At 41.0% G+C, this 20,206-nt stretch overlaps 2 protein-coding genes across 2 annotated transcripts in view; both read left to right on the forward strand.

The window, feature by feature from the left end:
* LOC309508430 (uncharacterized protein) overlaps positions 1-20,206 on the forward strand; it is a 240,330-nt gene that overhangs the window by 40,404 nt on the left and 179,720 nt on the right. The gene's annotated exons all lie outside the window — the stretch shown is intronic.
* The window catches only part of spon1a (spondin 1a), a 294,770-nt gene continuing 279,605 nt past the window's right edge, over positions 5,042-20,206 (forward strand). The window contains exons 1-2 of the mRNA XM_082182938.1: positions 5,042-5,668; positions 7,991-8,097. Of these exons, the coding sequence (XP_082039064.1) occupies positions 5,416-5,668; positions 7,991-8,097 (360 nt within the window). The 5' untranslated portion in view covers positions 5,042-5,415. The remainder of the gene's footprint in view (positions 5,669-7,990; positions 8,098-20,206) is intronic.

Here is a 20,206-nt window from a genome sequence, read left to right on the forward strand (position 1 = left end):
TTTGTAATTTCTGTGGCGGAGCTCACGCCCGTTCCATTTGCCCTGTGCGCCGCTCCTCAGCTAACCTTAATAAAAAATTTCAAAAGTACCTCTCTAGTCCAATCATCATTTCCTCATTAGCTAGAGAACTAGACAACTATCCAGACAAAAACTTCACCCAGTTTCTTCTTTCAGGCCTGAAAGAAGGTTTTGACCCTGGCCTGGAAAGCATACCTGATTCCAGCCTGATCTGCAACAATCTGCAATCCGCGATAGCCGAACCCGATATAGTGGAAGCCCTCATCAAAAAAGAACTAGATTCAGGATTCATGATCGGTCCTTTTGATTTTCCACCTTTCGAATTATTCCGCATAAGTCCTATCGGAGTAGCCACCAGAAAATTTTCCGGCAAAAAACGAATGATCATCGATCTCTCTGCTCCTCATGGAAATTCCCAACCCAGTATCAATAGCCTAATTCCGCTAGATGAATTCTCACTGCACTACCACGACATAGACCAAGCAATCACTCTCATTAAAAACGCCAGTTTCGGAGCATGGCTAGCAAAGGTTGACATTACATCTGCCTTTAAAGTCATGCCAATTCACCCAGATTTCTGGCACCTTTTCGGCATTCGTTGGAACGAAAAATACTACTTCGCAGTACGTCTAACTTTCGGCTGTAAAAGCAGTCCCAAAATTTTTGACATGCTTTCAGAAGCACTCTGCTGGATCCTACAAAACAATTATGCAATCCCATACCTCATCCATCTCCTCGACGACTTCCTCGTCATCTCACCAAGTAATTTTCCCCCAGCAAAACACCTAACCGTCATCCAAACAGTGTTTTCCAAACTAGGAGTTCCCCTCTCTCTTGAGAAAACCGAAGGCCCATCTACATCATTGGAATTTCTTGGAATCCTCCTAGACTCTGTCAAATTCCAAGCTTCTCTCCCCAAAGAAAAAATAGATCGCATAATCACAATCGCATCAAATTTGCTGGAAGCTAACCATTGCAGCAAGCGTGATCTGCTTTCTCTCTTAGGCCACCTAAATTATGCAATGCGCATAATTCCCCAAGGCCGGCCTTTCATTTCACACCTGCTAACTCTCGCTACCTCAGCACCAGGTTTAGAAAACATAATTTCACTAAGCCAACCATGTCGGGCAGACTTGAAATTATGGATCACGTTCCTCAAGCAATGGAACGGGATTACCTTTTTCTACAACGATTTTTTGTCCCGACCTTGCGACATCACCCTGTTCACTGACGCCGCCCCCTCCACAGGTTTTGGAGGTTTCTACAGAGGACGTTGGTTTGCATCAACCTGGCCTCCTGAGCTCACTAATACACCTCAAACTGCCGAATCGACTGCCCTGTTCGAGCTATATCCCATAGTAGTAGCAGCCTATCTATGGGGATCCGAATGGTCAACAAAAAACATCCTGTTCCACTGTGATAATTCTGCCACCGTTCACTGTATCAACAAGAGCCGTTCTAACGCTCCAAAAATCATGCCCTTTCTAAGACGTCTCATTTGGATCTCTGCCTGTCATCAGTTTGTCATTAAAGCTGAACATATTCCAGGTCACCAAAATCAAATAGCTGATGCTTTATCCCGTTTTCTTTTTCAGAAATTCAGAACATTGGCTCCGGAAGCAGACTCCGATCCAACTCCAGTTCCACCTTATTCAGAACTCATATTCCTCTAGACCATCCCCTCAGATATCTCCATACCCTATCCTCGAATACCATCTTACAAGCCGTTTCTCCCAGAACCCTCCAAACCTACTGGACAGCTTGGGGTTCCTTCAAAAACTTCCACAGCGCTCACAACATGGTTTTTCCTGAGTTTTCCCTCCTCTCAATATCCTCCTTCATCACATACCTCCATCACACCAGTTTAATTCAACCAGGATCAATCAAAGTCTACCTTAGCGGAATCCATTTCTTTTTCAAGCTCCTCCACGGCCAACAGTGCCCCAACATTTCGAATCCTCAGATATCCCTCCTCATCAAAGGTTTACAAAAAACCAATCCCCCTCGTCCAGACTCTAGACAACCTTTAACCATCGACATTCTTAGCATCTGCCTAACCACTCTCCGCTCAGGTCTTTTTTCTCCCAACAAAACAAGAACCCTAGACGCCATGTTCAATTTGGCTTTCTTTGGTTTCCTCAGAGTCTCAGAATTCACCACCAACTCAAAATTCAACCCATCCATCCATCCTACATTCTCCGACCTTCAAATAATAAACCATGACACTATACGTTTCAACATCAAACAAAGCAAAACCGATCAATTGAAACATGGTCATTCGATTTTCATTTTCAATTTGCCAACCCCCATCCAACCATACCAGTCCTTAAACATTTTTCTTCACCAGAGGAAATCCCAAATCACCTCTTCTCTCGACCCTCTTTTCATCGATGATAAAAACCTCCCTGCCTCCAGACATTGGTTTCAAAAGAACCTCAAATCCATCCTCAACAGTTCCGGCATCCCAACCAAACATTTCTCTTCACATTCCTTCCGAATAGGTGCAGCCACTACAGCAGCGCAAAGGGGCCTTTCCGATCACCAAATCAAAATGCTAGGTCGATGGTCGTCCCACGCCTTTGAAACATATGTTCGTTCAGATCTGCATAACATTAGACAAGCACAACAAACACTAGCATCCTTCTGAGTCCGGACCGCTTCTCCCTACTATTTGCATCTTCCCGCTTACCTAGCCCCGCTGGGCGTGCATTCATCTGGATGCAGTGAGAGCTCTCCCTTTTCAGATGTGTGTAACATACCACTCCTGGAGTGGGGTCTCCCATCTGAATCGCCGTGTGGGCTCCCCCATCCAGATGCATCGTAGGCTCTCCCGTTCGACTTGCTGTGTGGGCTCCCCCATTTTGATCACAGAGTTGAACTCCCTATTTATAAACATGGGGGAGGGCTCTCTCCTTCAAAACGCAGCGGGAGCTCTCCCGGTCGAATCGCAGTGTGAGCCTTCCGTTCGGGCGCCGTGGGGGCTCTCCCTTTCCGAATCGCTGTGTGACCCTCCATGTTTTTTAACCATGGAGACTCTCCCGTTCGGATCGCAGTGTGGGCCCTCCTATCCGAAAAGAGGACTGGAGGTACCAAGGATCGCACGTCCCTCGAGCGCGACGGGCCATTTCAGTTACGTGATCTAGGCTCCCTGCGTCAGAAGGACGGTAGTTCTGCATTTCTTCTGTATACCGTAGGCTCCCTCTCGCTGCGTAGGGAGTTTCGCTTCAGATATTGGTGGCCCGTTTGCCTTTAGGGACGAGGACCCCTTCCCCCGTTCGTGACATCTGGAGGCCCTATGTTCTTTAACTCCATGGGGCTCCATGTCATGGATGCGGCAGGGCGTTCTCCAACCTCGTACTCAAACCTCCAGTCCCAAGATACTCCCGCAGGAGTAATTTCTGAAAGTCACTGCCGCAGCAGTACAGCGGTGAGATGTACCCCAGTAAAATTTCCACAAGCTCATTTTTTTTCCAGGCTCACTCTTTCAAACACAGCTCCCGCCGGAGCTCCACTCATAGCCCCACATGGTGGGCATAGTAGGGAGACGCAGTCCAGCCAGAGTTACCACAGGTGCCCCGTTAAACATCCCTGCTGCACCAGCATCTATCCATGCCCCATACAGCTTTAGATTTCCACTTTTTGGGGGGGTAGAATGTTTTAAAGCTCTTAGGCATTCTGTATTTTCTAAGTTTCTTAATTATTCGATCATGCTATTCTAACTTGCTGTCCCAAATTTTTATTCGACACTTTTGGGGGGTATATCAGAGCTCGAGTTGAAGCTGCTTCATCGAGCCCCTCTTCAGTGGACAGCAAGCCAAATAAGTTTAACCTAATATCTTAAAGATTTTATGGGCAAGCAAACTCGTTAAATGAAGTTCCTAAACGCAAGTTAGGGAGGAGTGAGCCCATCTAATCTTTCAATCAACAGCCTGAGTATATAAGCAGCCGCTTACCTCTCTCTAGCATCAGCTGTTCCAGTATCCCTCCACCTCCCCAAACTCCACCTTCATCTCAGGTACCTTGCCCTTCAATTATCATATCCTACATTTAGCCACTGGGGGGTATATCAGAGCTCGAGTTGAAGCTGCTTCATCGAGCCCCTCTTCAGTGGACAGCAAGCCAAATAAGTTTAACCTAATATCTTAAAGATTTTATGGGCAAGCAAACTCGTTAATATTCATATTGAATTCTAGCAAAGATGACAACATATTTATTTGCAATTGCTGTCCTGCAGCAAAACATGAGCACAGTTGCATTTTAGACCATACATGCAGTGGTGATTTTATGTGCAACCAGGACACACTAGTGCAAAATTACTATGCCAGAATAGTGACATGACAGCTTAATTATATGTCTGGTCTCTCTGTATCATTTCAGTGAGCTTTTTTTGGAGGTTTGACACATGTGAAGTAAGGTGATTTAAGCATTTTTTTATGTTGCAGTGTGGAGGAGCAACATAAAAAAAATAAATAAATAAAAACCTAGTGTAGATAAAGATAATTAGTAACACTTTAGTTTAGGGTCCAATTCTCACGATTAACTAGTTACTTATTAGCATGCATATTACTAGGATATTGGCTGTTTATTTGTACTTATAAAGCTCATAGTAGCCTAATGCCTTATTCTGCACAACCATATTCTACAGTACATCCCTTAATCCTATCCAATACCTAAACTTACCAACTACCTTACTAAAATAATACAATTATAATATAATAATGATGATGTGCACTTATAATAATAAATAATTAATAATAAATATGGCAATATAAAAAAAATAAAAAAAAGAATTGTCCGTTTTGATTTGATGGTTACTAAAATAAAGAAGATCCATCAAAATGTACAATGTTACATAATTTTATAGTTACATTTCTTAAAATGCATAACGTTTACAAAAGGCAAAATCAGGGGTGATATTAACAAGAAGAGAGGAAAAACATCAATACAGCACTGCCTTGAGAGTCCATGCTCTGATATAGGAAAGCATTTATTGCGCATGATGAGTGTTCCAAAAAAACAAAAACAACCTGCATTTATAATTAAGGACTACGTATAAATTCGTCGAGGAGAATCACTTGGAAAAAATTGTGACGATCTTTAAAATATCTGAACACAGATGCTCTCTCTCTGCTCTGAGCATGTGGTCTTTGTTTGAAGTTTGTGTGGCTGAATCCATTCAGCTGTCACTGAGAGACAGCAGCAGCACTTGAGTCGGTCCACTCAGAGTGTGCCACTCGGTACAGGCGGGCGATTCTTCATCTCTCTTTCTCTCTTCAGTCCAGGATGGCAAAATAACACGGTGAAGGCGGATAGATCAGCAACTGCGTATATGGGAGACTGTTATTACAGTAAGTTTACTTTCCACTAGAGTTAAACACTCTAGACACACGCTTGTAAATGCGTATTGGTAAAATTAAAGTGAATCGATCGGAGATGTGGAGAGCCGGTGTCCTGCTGCTGCTCACCGGCTGCGTGTGTGCGAGTGTGCCCGAGGAGCCAGCGGACAGAGCGGCTACATCTGACGGCTACTGCAGCTGGATAACGCGGGCTCAGCCGCACGGAGCTGGGGGCAGGAGAGAGGGCTTCAATGAGTTCAGACTGCGAGTGGAAGGAGACCCGGAGCATTATCATCCCGGCAGCACTTATCGAGGTACATATCACTATTTCAGTTGTTGTTAGTGCCAGAGACGCCTCACAGTGCGCGCGCTGGAGATTTGTTTTGTGTCTCAAAAACTAGCTTATATTTTTTATAGACACAGTAGCTGTTGGATAAACAGTAATTACACCACCACATTAGCATTCAGCAAGAATGTTATTAGATTTTAATTGTTTTCAGGATAGTGATTTAATCAGTGTCAGGTCAATGCACGTTGTTATATTTATACCAGGGCACGTTAGTTAATTTTAATTTAATTTATTAACTATTGTCTGTTCTCTTGTAATTAACCATTCTGTTTTTGTGGTTTTATAAATTGTTCATTTTAAGTGCTGCTGAAAGCTCTTATATAACTTTTAAATACAGATGTCATAAAAGATGGCTTGATTTAAAGGTGCAGTAGCCTAAGTGATCGCCCAGAATTGTTGTTGAACACTGTTGATATTTGAAATCAACCCAAACAAATACACCCCCTCTCTTCATTTCTCTGCCTCCAAAATTCACAAACACTTTACAGCCCGCACATAACAGCCTTGCTCCAAGCTGCTGTGTTGCCAAGTCCGCTATTTTCCCACGGAATTGGGCTACATTTAAGTTGTTGCCGTGGGTAATCTTTTTTTCTGCTGGTTTATTTCCACCCCCTTAAGTACGATTTCGGCACTCCAACACCCCCAAAACACCCCAAGATATACAGATATAGTGCAGAATTTGGCTCCCCGATGGAGAAAATAGCATTTGGCTGTTTATGGGCTAGTTTTGACTGGCCATTGGGCTACTTTTGATGCACAGACCTGGCAGCTCTGCCGAGCTGGTCTCGATTGCGCCAACAAGGACGCTAAACACAGCATTCTCTAGTCTACTGTTACTAGCTGGCCTCCGTTACACACACAATGCAAGAGTGGATGTATTTATCATAGCAGAAGCTAAGAAAAATAGTGCTTCATGAAAAAGAAAGTAAAGATGATGAACGAACAACAAGGAAGCACAAACAAATGAACAGAGTACACAAGAGTAAGCAACAGTTGATTGTTAGTCGCCAGCAGCACAGCAGCTCCAGACAAACAATGATACTCAAAACTGTCCTGTAACTATGGCTAACATTACAACAACTGACATTTCTTGTTTCTGTGAAACCGCAAAACCAATGTTACTTATGTACGGAGCAGAAACAACGCAACCTCTGCGTCCGTTTTCATGACTTTCCGTGTAGGTCTCTCCAGCGCTGGAAAGCTTTTCTAATATTAAAGCGGGTCCTAAAGCTGTTGCCTGATCATAACCCTTCTTTTTCCAGTGATATTCCTCTGAGATTTTCTCTTTTGGATTGTCTATCATCTTTCTTTCAACAGTCTTTCTTTAAATCTCCCTCTTGCTCACTCTCTGTCCTCCACCATCATATGCGCCCTAATGCTTATTGGCTACACATTTGTTGTGGTGCTCAGTCCGACCAACTTTTCAACAGCATTTTTGAAAAACCGCTTACTGCACCTTAAATAGGCAGTGTTGTCATATTTCTTTTAAAAAAGGCCTTGTCAGCTGCTCTCCCATACGAGACTGTAAATTGTTGTATGCACCTGGTATCAAAATTCTGTCTAATTAGGTAGTCTAGTGTACAAGGTTTTGAGACAGGATAGGAATACTGCAGATAATGTCAGGTTTAAAATACACTAAACTTGTGTATCTTTTTACCTACACCAAAATAAAAGGATTTTATTATACATTACACAAACTTTTACTAATAGGTCATTATCAAACATTATTTAATCATAGATCAGTAGTCCATATACATAGTTTCATGTATAATTTGACTATGCAAATCAAAGTGTTATAATTTGTCTAACCATTTGTACCGCTGCATCGACCAAGGATCTGTTTATGTGTGTTTCAATATATGTTTGAAAGATTTTGTAGATAATAAACATTTGAGCATAAAGTATAGAAAGAAGAAAAAGTATTGGAAATACAAGTTGTTGGAGTTGTTGTTTTTTACTAAGAAGTGAAGTTCGTGAGGAGAGAACCCATCTAATCTTTCAATAAACTGCCAGATACGCAGCACACACCTTGCTCTGGCATCAGCTGTTTCAGCATCCCTTCACACCAGAGCTCAAGTTGAAACAGCTTTCTTGAGCCCCTCAGCTGCGAACAAGTCAACAAACTTTAACCTCAGTAGCTAAAGACTGTATGGGCAAACACACTTGTGAAATGCTAATGATTCTGTATCATGATACCTGATATAATTGTAAGTGTTTTATTGATTTTGGTCACCTGTGAAATCAATCAGAAAGTTCATGTTGAATAATTATTGTGATTTATTTCCAGTAACCCTGTATGCAACCAACCCTGCATACTTCAGAGGCTTTACTCTTATTACTCTGAAGGAAGGGCACAATGGTGACCATGAGGAGGATTATGCTGGGAATTTCCAGGTGAGATGCATCACATGTTTCACATACACAGCATTTAATACAATATATGGCCCATGTGGTAATTAAATGTTATGTTTAATTTAATGGGATAGTTTATCCAAAAATAAAAATTCTGTCATTAATTACTCACCCTTATGTCGCTCCTAATCCTAACCCATAAGACTTTTGTTAATCTTCTAAAAACAAATGAAGACTTTTAAAAAGAAACCTGACAGATTTCTGTCCCTCCATTGAAAGACCAAGCAACCAAAAGTTTGACGCTTCAAAAAGTTCGTAAAGACAATGTAAACATAACCCATATGAATCAAATGTCAAGGAAATACGATTGAGCTTCCGTTTACCTTATTTAATTAGCTGAATATATGTGCATTGACCAATTTATGTGAATAAAAGCTTAAATTAAATCTGTTCATAATATAAAGTTATCGTATCTCTTCAGAAGACTTTAATTAAACTGCTCAATTCATATGGATTACGTTTACAATGTCTTTGTGAACTTTTTGAAGAGTCAAAGTTGCATGGACTTTCAATGAAGGGACAGAAATCTCTTAGGTTTAATTAAAAATATCTTCTTTTTTGAAGATAAACAAAAGTCTCATGGTTTTGTAATGACATGAGGTTGAGTAAATGAAGACAGAATTTTTATGTTTTGGTGAACTAACCCTTTAAAGGAAAATTGTATTTAGTTTTATCAGGGTTGGGGAGTAACGGAATACTTGTAACGGCGTTATGTAATCAGGATACAAAAATCCAGTAACTGTAATCCGTTACAGTTACGTAAAAAAACGTAGTAATCAGATTATAGTTACATTTTGAAAAAAGAGGGAATACTTTCAGGATTACAATGGTTTCATTTAAAACTAAATAAATAGTTCCTGGTTCTGTTGCCAGTAATGACTCACGTGTGCCACGCGCTGGTGCATGTGCAAATAACAGCTTTCTACAATCTCCTCAGAGCAGACTGAATCACTGCTGCTAGTAGAAACGATGCTGCCTGCGGGTAAAATTGCTTTTAATTCATGGAAATTCCGCTGCTATTTTGGAGAGTAGCTTTTTTAGTATCCAAAATGTCCTTTCTTAATCTTTTCTCACGTAACGGGATGTTCGCTGTCTAGGTAACGTGGGGGAACTCCCACTGCCGACGCCCCAAGTTCAGTCAGGCAAATTAGGAAAGATCACGGCTTTAGTCAACATGTAGGCCTATTTTAAAATAAACTAATATGTAGATTGTGTACAAATTTTAAATGTTGTGTTTTAATTTTTTTGTTAAAAATTTGTTAAAAATAAAACAAAATAATCTGTAATACCATACATTAGCCACTAGATGTCTGTATAGCCCGTTACATAAATTTGTCTGTGTATATTTTGAAAATATTGTACACTGGACCAAATTCTTAATTAATAAAAGGTTTTTTAATATTTTTTTTTAATATTATTTCTTCTTGCTTGACTTTATTTATATACGTGACCTTGAAGTAATCCAAAAGTAATCAGTTACATTACTTTCATACTATAGTACTTGGATTACGTTACTGAATACTTTTTTTATGAAGTAATTTGTAACTGTAACGGAATACATTTTTAAAGTAACCCTCCCAAGCCTGAGTTTTATTATGTTGGGCCTCTACTTGATGTCCAAAGAACACTAATTAAGGATAAATCCTTATAGATTTCACAGTTGCATTAGACAGGATCTCATGAATATTATGTACCTTATAGTCCTTCTGGGACAATGAATTAGAGAAGATTCCACAAAGATAAAGCTGATGGTTTAGTTTGTATTAAGGCAGCCCTGATTGCCTGGCTGTGGGATCTACTGTACTTCCTTTGTGTGCTGGAGCCAAGCTCAGATTCAGCCACACCTGGCAAAGCTCTTACATCAACACCATATGCTGCCTCTCCGCACGAGCTCTCATGCTATGCCAGAGAGTGGAAACGGAACAAAAAAGGCCCATTAAATGTCACATAAACCATAAATCTCAGCTCCCTGCAGAAATGCTCCGCTCAAACCTGCTCGTGCACAGAAGAGATTTCTTGTCTTTCTAGTGGGATATACTGTATGTTGAACAGTGGTTCTTAAATGGTTTTGTTTCAGGTACCAGATTAGACATTTACAGTTACAGTTACAGTTGTGATGAACTCAATACAACACCATACCAAAATTGTTCAGCATTAAAAAGTAATCAAAAATGTCTGTTAAATCAATTGGAACTATGTTGGACGAGCAATATGAACAATTTTGATCGTTTTATGCTTTTGAAAGAGTGTGCTTGACCCAAATCATGTTTATCCTTGTTGAAAGTAAACTCATTTTAATCTGGGCAGTATTTTCTATAACCCTGCATACTTCTGTTAATGTTTTTTTGAGGATGAGGGCATGTCACACAACCTATCCATGTTGACATTTGTCTAAATTTGTTAGATTCTAGATTCTGACATCTAGCCTAATGTCAGATGAATTTGGGCCAAAATACCATAGAGTTAGCCTAGAAATCTAGACGCACCCTAGCGGCAGCAAAATGTACTGCCAGGGCAGTCTAGCAACTCTCCATTGACTTTCGAGCTGCAAAAAACCTAAATTGGGTCAGGCCAATCACGTCGTGTATAGAGTAGGCGGGGCGGGCTTAACATAATGACGACAGAGTTGCGACGGTTACCTGCCACTTGAAAACAAAGAATGACGGCTGCTGCTGGCGAACATCTTTCGAATCGGCTTTGGCCACGACTCTGGAGGACTTGGAGTTAGGTTTTTCCTTGAGAAAAGAGCATAGAACGGCACTTAAGTCATTCTTAAAAAAAGGAAGATGTGTTCGTAGTTTTGCCGGCCAGATATGGCAAAAGTTGAATCTATCAGCTAGCTCCGCTGTTGGGAAAACGCTCTGGTTGGTTGAAGCGCTGTCCTATTGCGTGCAGAGGGAATTTGAAAGACAGCCGTTTATCCCGCCCCTCGGAGTGAGCCGTGTCTATGGTGAGTTGCCAGACCCAACATCTTGATGTAGGTCTGGCTTGCCAGGCTACCATAGAGTTAGATGGAATATGTGGCAGTTGACGTGAACAGTATATATATATATATATATATATATATATATATATACACACACACACACACACACACACACACATTTTTTGCAATGATCACTCAAATGTGGTTATCAAACACTTATAACGATGTGACAAAGATATGTAATGGAGGCAGGGTGAATTATAGAATGAGAATGATACATTTGAGCTGGAACCAAACTATTTTGCATTGTATGTTCTATTCTATATTATATTCTAAATAAGGTAGCATAATCTTCACTAATGACTTTTTTCTTTCTTTACCAGTGGTGGAAGAAGTACTCAGATCTTTCACTAAAGTAAAAGTAATAAATGTGAAAGTACTCATTATGCAAAATGGCCCTATATGAAGTGTTATAATTATATCAATTATTGGAATATTGCTTGATGTTGTAATGTAGCGTTATAGGCAGAATGGGTTAACACCGTGTCTACACCTAACGCGGCTCTTTTTGCTCGCATCGCAACAGCTAAAAGCTGTTTATGTTGGACGCGACAAAGCGCCCGTTACAAAGCAGAACGAGACAACAGTTTACTGTCAGAGATTTGTCGCTCGCGTCGCGCCGCATCCACATAGACAGATTAACCATATGGGCAATTGGGCAAGTGCCCAGGGACGCCACGTCCAGGGGGGCACCACGCAAATATCTTTTCTCTTTTAAAACAAGCGATTCATTCATAAGCCATATTACACTAGCGTGTCCACTGGCACGGAGCAGAGCGAGTGTTTTCAAATAATTCCAATGGAAGTTGAGCTTTAAGCTCGCACGTGAGCGTGAAGCTAAACTTCTATATGAACTGAAAATGCTCGCTCTGCTCCATGTTAGGCTAGTGGAAATGCACCATACATTATGGGAGTGTGCTTTGCGGTTTCGCATTTTTTGCGTCCTTTCTATCAAAATGAAAGTGCCCCGCTACCCTCATGTATGTGTAAATCCACTACAGAGCATCAGCCTTGCACTTTCAAGGTGTACTTTGCAAAAAAGTTGCAGAAAGAGGTTTTAAATTTTATTTTCAGTTCAAAACCTCACAATACCATGTAGCTATAGAGATGTTACTGCAAAACCAGTGTAAAACCCTTTCACTCTCAGTACCCACGGACACCAAAACGTCTTAATCCGCCATTGCGCATCCAGTGTAGACCTCATCACTGATTATAATGGGTTCTACTGTCTTTTATCGCATCGCACCGCTCGCGTCCGGTGTCTTGACAAGCAGTCAAGCGGTGTCTTAACAGTAATTTACTAACTAGTTACCAGTGCGGTGGTGGCGGCAGTGGAGTCTGTTGAATAGTGTTTTAATGCTACGTTGTCACCTGGCGAGACAATGCTATAAAGTAAATAAACAATGTCCCCGTCTTTTACTCTCACAACGAGCTTATCATACTCGTTCGCTACATTAGCTATCTAGCCACGTTTCATACCTTATCAGTGGAGTGAAATTTAATGTGTGCGCATTTTACACCGTGTCTGAAGAAGATACCTCCTTACTGAAATGAAATGGTTGGCTGGTGTCACTACAGTGACCTGGGTCGCCAGTAGCAAACAATAGAGCACGCTCTGCTGGACAAACTACGCAATTACACAATTTACAAGCATTTTACCAACGTTATATGTTCTGTAAAAAAAAGTTCATATCGTCATATACGCCGATGCCGATATATCTGCGACAGGCTCATATCCACCGATAAAATCGGCAGACTGATCAATCGGTCTGGCTCTAAACGTAACAGTGTGTAACACGCAAACAAAAACATCAACCGACAAACACAAAGTGAAGTGAAGGTGAGGAACTAAATACATATGGTGATGAACTAAATGATGAACAGCTGTGGTGAAGATTAGTGTCCATGGAAACTGAGGAGTGGTGGGAAAATTAAGCAAAGGAACACATGTGACTGATGGAAACAAACTGAAAGTCCATGAAAACAAACTAACTGAACATAACTGTGACATTACGCCCCCTCTCGAGAAGGCGCGACCTCGCGACTTGGTGAGGATTAGGAGAAGGGCGTGGAGATGGTGCAGGGATGGTAACTGGAGATGGCGAAGGACAGGGTTTCCGCGGGGTTGTAAAAGGTAGTAAAAGATAGTAAATTAAATTATGCCAAATTAAGGCCAGTAAAAAGTAGTAAAAAGTAGTAAACGTCATCTGACGAGGTAGTAAATTTTCGAAGCCCCATCTAACTGGGTCTATATCATGGGTGTCCAAACTTCGGCCCGTCCAGTTTTTATTGGCCCGCAGCCAGGGTCCGAAATTAACACCCGCCAAGCGCCAAGTGCGGTTAGATTTTCCGTTTGGCGAGTAAATCTCAAAAGGCTATCCGCCACACTGGCGGGTGAATGTTCATCATACCAAAATAGTAATAAAAAAAATATTACAATTGCCTTTTGTAATGTTATGATGCCTGGAAATTAGTTAAAATCTCCTGCGAATCTAGAGCGAGCGAGCGAGCAAAAGCGCGCATGCAAACCGTGTAGCGAGCGCACGGCAGAGAGGGAGAGACCTTGCGTGTGTGTGTGTCTCTCTCTCTCTCTCTCTCTCTCTCTCTCTCTCATGCAGTGGTGACACGTTCATATAAACGGCACCTAAACGCTGTAAAAAAAAAAATATGATGACATTTTAACCCTTTAGGCGCCAGAGGTTTTTTCCTAAAACGTTCGATTTTGACATCTTAATTTCAAAAGGCTATATCTTAAAAGTGATAAAAGATAGAGACTTTCTGTAAATTAGAGAAATATTAAGGATGACCCAAAGTTTATGTAGGGATTACATTTTCCCATCTAATTTGCATATTATGACGTCATATGGTGGCGGTCATCTTGGATCATAGAATTTTTATGTTTTTTTTTTTTTTTTTTTTTTTTTTTAGCTGACAAAGACGCACACATCACAAGGACATGAACACACAAAAAAGAACACATATTGTACACTACTAAATGGTCAGGGAAATAGATAGTAAATCAACAGTGTAATAAATGGCAGACAAAAACAATTGTTGCAGGGCTTTTGCTGTAGAGATAATGACTCCCTATTCATCCAGGTGACATTTCTTGTAGTGTTTCATGGTGTGGTCTTGCGATAGACTATGCATAATAGCCCCTCTGCCCCGTGTCACATCGCCTCTTCTCCTGCTACGAGCAGCAGCGCGGGCGCGGCCAGATCTGCCTCGCGCGCGCGCCGAGTGTGCACAGCTCGGACTACTGTCATTGTCATTGCGACTCCCCACCCTGCCTCCACGTTGCCCCCTAACTGTCCTATGAATACTTCGACCTCGTCTAACATACCCAGTGGCATTAGACAAAGTCTCCACCACAATACTGTCGCCGCGATTGCGGAGAGGCACACGGTCACCATGGCTAGCGCGGTAAAAATCTCCCGCGGCCGCCTCGTTCCCCACAACACTAACACGCCTGCTAACTTCGCGATGAACACTCCGACCCCGGGAAACATTGTTCCCACCACTGACATTGGGCAAATGACCATCTAACGTTATATTGGGCAAAGGATTCACCGTTTGTGCTTGGTGTAGGGCTATACTTTCACTTTCAGAATCACCGTCATTTTCTGAAGGCAGATAACGTTATTCCCCTTCAGAATCAGGATCCGCGAATAGAAGACCCAACACTTCATTGCGGGTAAGCTTTATTGATGCCATTAGATAATAATAATAATAATAATCTAATGCAAATACTCGCTGACGTTGACAATATTGCTCTGATAAAATGGCTCACTCGCACACTAGCTCCGCTTTTGTTCGCACTGATTCAATGCGCTCTAGCTCGAATATTTTGTATAGAAGCATGACTTTTTTTTGAGTCGGGGATGAAGTATGACATGTCTGCCAACTAGTGGAGGGGAGGTCGAACGAAATTTGACACCCTATTTGACTAAATCGGCCGTTTTATTCAGTGCCGCATCTTGTCGAGTAAACTCGACCGTGGCGCCCAGAGGGTTAATTGTTTATTAATAAACAAGTGTTTCTGTGTCAGCTGCAAAGATGAAGTTGACACTGACTCGCGATCTTCGCAGTAGGCTAGTGAACGAGCCGGAGAAAAATGCATTTCTTACGGATTAGCCTATAGCCTACTTTTATTTAGTTTTGAATGGTTCTGTTTAAAAGTAGAAATTTAAGCTTTCTGTAGATAATAGATATAGGATATTTCTAATTTGTTTAGGTCTGTGAGGCGAGTAGCCTAGGCTACCTATACGCTGAGTTTCGGTTCATGTCTGAACGTGTTGTGATTATACAAAATAATGAAACATGGATTAAAATTAAGATAAAATTAATACAAAACGAAATTCGTTTCAAAGAGAGGCTTTGTGTTTTCTGTTTGATGTCTCTGTGAAAGTTTTAAAAGCATCCTTAATGGAGAACGAACGGTTAGGCTACATAACATGTTTTTTTCCTCAAATGCAAACACGAAATAAAAGACAAAATGCTTTTTAAAAAGACAATTTTGGGGGAAAAAATATGGATTTATAACTTTTGGAAAAAAATCTGGATGGATTAATAGCGTTTTGGAAAAAAATCTGGATGGATTTATAGCGTTTTGGAAAAAAATATGGATGGATTTATAGCGTTTTGAAAAACAATATGGATGGATTTATAGCGTTTTGAAAAAGAATCTGGATGGATTAATAGCGTTTTGAAAAAAAATAGCCGTGTTGGTAGTAAAAATATTGTGATGGTAGTAAAATAGGTGGTAAAAAGGTAGTAAATTCAATTTAAGAATCTCTGTATAAACCCTGGAAGGAATGGTGATGGTAGGCGGCGGAGTAATGGTGACAGACGGACGACGAGACCCTGGCAGTGATGACGATATCCGTCTGAAGGCACAGACCCAGAGCCTAGAGACGATAGCCCACAGCGGAGTTGAGGGAGGGAGGAGTCAAGGTGGAGTGAAGGCTGACATCAACTGGGGGACAACCGATGAAGGATCCCAGGGCGCAACAGGAGGCCTAGGCAGTGCTGCGGAGACGAGTGTCTGAGGTGTAGCCAGTGTGATGGAGGACCGAGGCGTACCCGAAGGGAAGGAACCGTATGGGTGGAGTAATGGAGCGTAGCAGAAGATCCGCAAGTCTGTGGCGGAGGTGTTGTGACGACTGACAAAGGAGGAGCCGATGGGACAGTGGAACCTGGTAGAGTCAAAAGGCAGAGTGTGTCTGGTGGAGTCGAAGGATTTCTGAACGAGAGAGAGCCCAAACGTAGAAATGAGCATAGAAAATGTATTGACAGGACAGTAGACAAGGCACAAGAAGGTAATCGAGTAGTGTCAGGCCAAACAGTAGGGCAGGATACAGAATAGGATAATTGGCTGGTCGGAGTAGAGACTGCAAAGTGTGATGGCCAATGATAGAAACAAGTTTTCCAGCAGCTCAGGAAACCAGAGGCTTGACAGTTGGTGATGAGACTTGATGTAGCACCAGGCAAGCTGCCAGGCCAGGAAAGTCAGTGACCAGGGCGGAACAGGACCCAGGGCAGGGCATGAACCATCACACAAGATAAGACTGGAGACAAGACAACAAGAGATAACAACCAGAAACAAAAGCAAAATAAAAACTGGCAAAACTATGACTAGGAAAAATACAAACTAACTATATAACTGGAATTTGAAAAGGAAACAAAAGAAACAAATACTTTCTAAAATATAAACCTTAACCCTCTGGGGTCTGAGCTATTTTCTGGTCCTGGAGGTGTTCTGACATGCTCTGACATTTGTGCTTATTTCTGTCACTTGTGACATTGTCATGGCTAAAGTCTTATTACACTGTGCCATTTAGCACAAACTCTGCTACAATAATATATCAGCAGCATGTGTGCAAAAGTTAGTAATTTTGAGATAATGACATTTGTGCGTGGTTTGTGAAAATACAAAAAAAAATAGTCACTGAAATAAGGCCATGAAACCCATACTGATTATTTCTTCACAAGACTTTTGAAAATTGTATCACGTAGCCTAGAATATTTGCTCCAAAACGATGTGAAAATCACCCTGACCGCTCATTCAGATAAGACAATATATTGATTTAAAATTTCTAAGACGTGTTTTGTGTGAAAAAGCCTTATGCAAAGAGGTGTGATCATCTCATTAATATGTAAGTCTTTAACACCTGAGAAAGACAAAGACACTCCCCTAACGGCCCTATTAGGAGCGATCAGGCCCTGTCATTCAGAGCAACCTTGCACAAAGAATGAGGAGATTTAAAAAATAATGGCTTTTAGATTGTTTGGATTTATTTACAACACAACATAATCCAAAGATACACAACAAATGACAAAAGAGCACATTGAAAACAATGATCCAAAGACAGAGACCTTTGTGCCATTCCTAAAAACATTGTACATACCTTTCATTTCCAAGGTGTTTGATTTTCACTTTACCATGTTCATATACAGAGACTCATGTGAATGTTGAAGTCAGCAGGACTCAGTGGAGCATCTGGTCCCTGAAAGAAAAGAAAAAAAGTGAACAAACTGGTATCAAGAGAAACTAGGCCTGCACAATTTTGGGAATACATTTTAGATTTTTCTGGTTAAAATTGCTTTTTAAAAATCACAGAATACACACACACACAAATGTTTCCAACAATATATATTATAATGAACACCATGTTTGTTGTGCCTTGTAGGCATAAGCTATGTGCAGTTCTGCATAAAATAATAATAACAATAACCTATAGCAGCCTATAAATCTTCCAAAAGATTTCAGTAACAATGCTAGAGAAAAATATATTGATTATCATATGTTACTTCAAATGTTTCCATTCGTTATGATGATATGAAATGAGATAATAGTAAAAACATAAAGCCTAATGTTTGGTGCATTTTTCCTTTCAAACGCGATCACGCTCCAAAATATGATACATTCAAATGGGATTGCGCTCCAAAATATGATACATTCAAACCCACAGCGCGCTCCAAAATATGATACATTCAAACCCACAGCGCGCTCCAAAATATGATACATTCAAACGCGATCGCGCTCCAAAATATGATACATTCAAACGGGATCACGCTCCAAAATATGATACATTCAAACGCGATCGCGCTCCAAAATATGATACATTCAAACGCGATCGCGCTCCAAAATATTAAACATTATGGTTACCATATTATACATGTTTGAGCAGATATCCACAAACAGTATTTAACAGTAAACACGGGTCTAAATAGTATAATATTCACCATATATCTAGCAACAGTTCAACTGCAATGTGAAGTTTATGCAACAATACCATAAACTAATAAGTAAGAATTTCTTACCTTACATCTTTCTTGTCTTCAAATCGCGTTCTTCTTCTTCTGAGGTAAATCCAATGTAAGCTCAGACGTGTCTTCCAAACTCGACGAAAGCAGAGACTTGTGAAGTTTTTTGGTGTTTTGTGTTTGAGGTAACGAGGGCGTTCGCGTTCCATGTGGACGATTTGCATGTGAATCACTTTTGCGTGAGTGGGCGTGGTCAAATAAAAAATAATTAGCAAGCATTTGAGATACTGGACATCCTGTTGGTTTTATACAAATTACTTAAACAGAGAATATTTGTTTTCAGTTTGAATCCGATCATTTAAAAGTACACACTTAAATGTGTATAAAGGTATTTGGCTCATAAATGTGTGACAAGTATTCGCTGAGTTTTGTTTCAGTTTATAGACGTGCTCAAGAAAAAAAAGTTCACCGCGACGGAGAGGCAGAACGCACACCCTGTTAATTTTCTTTATTTTACAAAAGTACAATGTTTTGATTTGATTGTAAGTGGACACATACAAAAGTAGAAATATCACAGATTCTTTTTTTATATTTCTTTTTTCTGTATGACCATAAATGACGGAGTAATTTAAGTTTATTGTGCTACAATGTGAAGAAAATCCAGCAAAACGTGGGGGCACGTTTGCCGACCTCAGAGGGTTAACTTGCAAATGAGAGAAAAGCAAAAGAAACAAATTCGTCGAATAAATGACCAGATCTAAAAACAAAAGAATCTAAATGAAACTGCAACCTTGCTGGAAACTAGAGAGAGAAATAAGAACTAAAAATCCAGAGGGAATCAAAATAAGGTTTGGGAGAATCGGAGCAAAAGCCTGGAATTTTTCTAAAGTAAAAAACACAGGAACAAGGAAAACTGAAATATAAAAAAAGAATAATTAACAAGAAAACAATAAATCTAGAATGCACTGACTGACAAGATCTGCAAGCAACATATGCACATAATGAACAACATGAAGGAAAGGAGCACCATATAAAGGGAGCAGAGCACATGAGGAACGGGGGCGTGGTAATGGAAACAAGGAGGCGGGATGAAAGGAGCACATGGCCAACACAAACAAAGACAGAGCCATGTGCAGACACACAACACAAACATAAGCCCCTTTCACACAGAGATTCCAGAAATTACACGGATAAAGTGACACGGGATTTGACCCGGGTTCGTTTGATTTTGGTTCATTCACATTGCCAGTGATTTTCCGGAATCAGAGAGTGCGTTCACACACAACCCGTAAAAATCCCGTAAAGACACGTGACATCGACGTGACATAATGTCTCAGCAGCGTCTTAAGTTTGCTTATGAGCTGCGATTTCTTTCTCGAGAAACCACGCTTGTGCATTTTCTTTCTCTGATTCGATCATAAACTTGCGCATTACGTACCGTTTCACAGCTGGTGAACGATCCCGGCTTCAGCGTCATCACTACAACACGGCATTATTACGGCTTTTGTTCACACAGCGCGCTTTCCGGGACTGAACACGGCAATCTTACTAGGTCCCCAACCCGGCATCGATGCCGGCATCAGTCCCCGGGTCATGTTTGCTTTCACACAGAAGGCGTTCTGGCAATTTGCCGGCAATTTGCCGGGATCATCGCACTGTGTGAAAGGGGCTATAGAGACATGAAACAAAAACACAGACAAGGCTGGCAGGGCAGAACCCTGACAGTACCACCCCTCTAACTGGAGGCATCCACACTGAGCAAAGAAGTCAAAGGAGGTAATAACTGGGAGAGCAGGTGAAGAACACAACTTGGAGTTCCAGGACAGCCAGGAAACACAG

The sequence above is a fragment of the Leuciscus leuciscus genome, assembly GCF_965113295.1.
Source record: "Leuciscus leuciscus genome assembly, chromosome: 10".
In the NCBI taxonomy this organism is placed as follows: domain Eukaryota; kingdom Metazoa; phylum Chordata; class Actinopteri; order Cypriniformes; family Leuciscidae; genus Leuciscus; species Leuciscus leuciscus.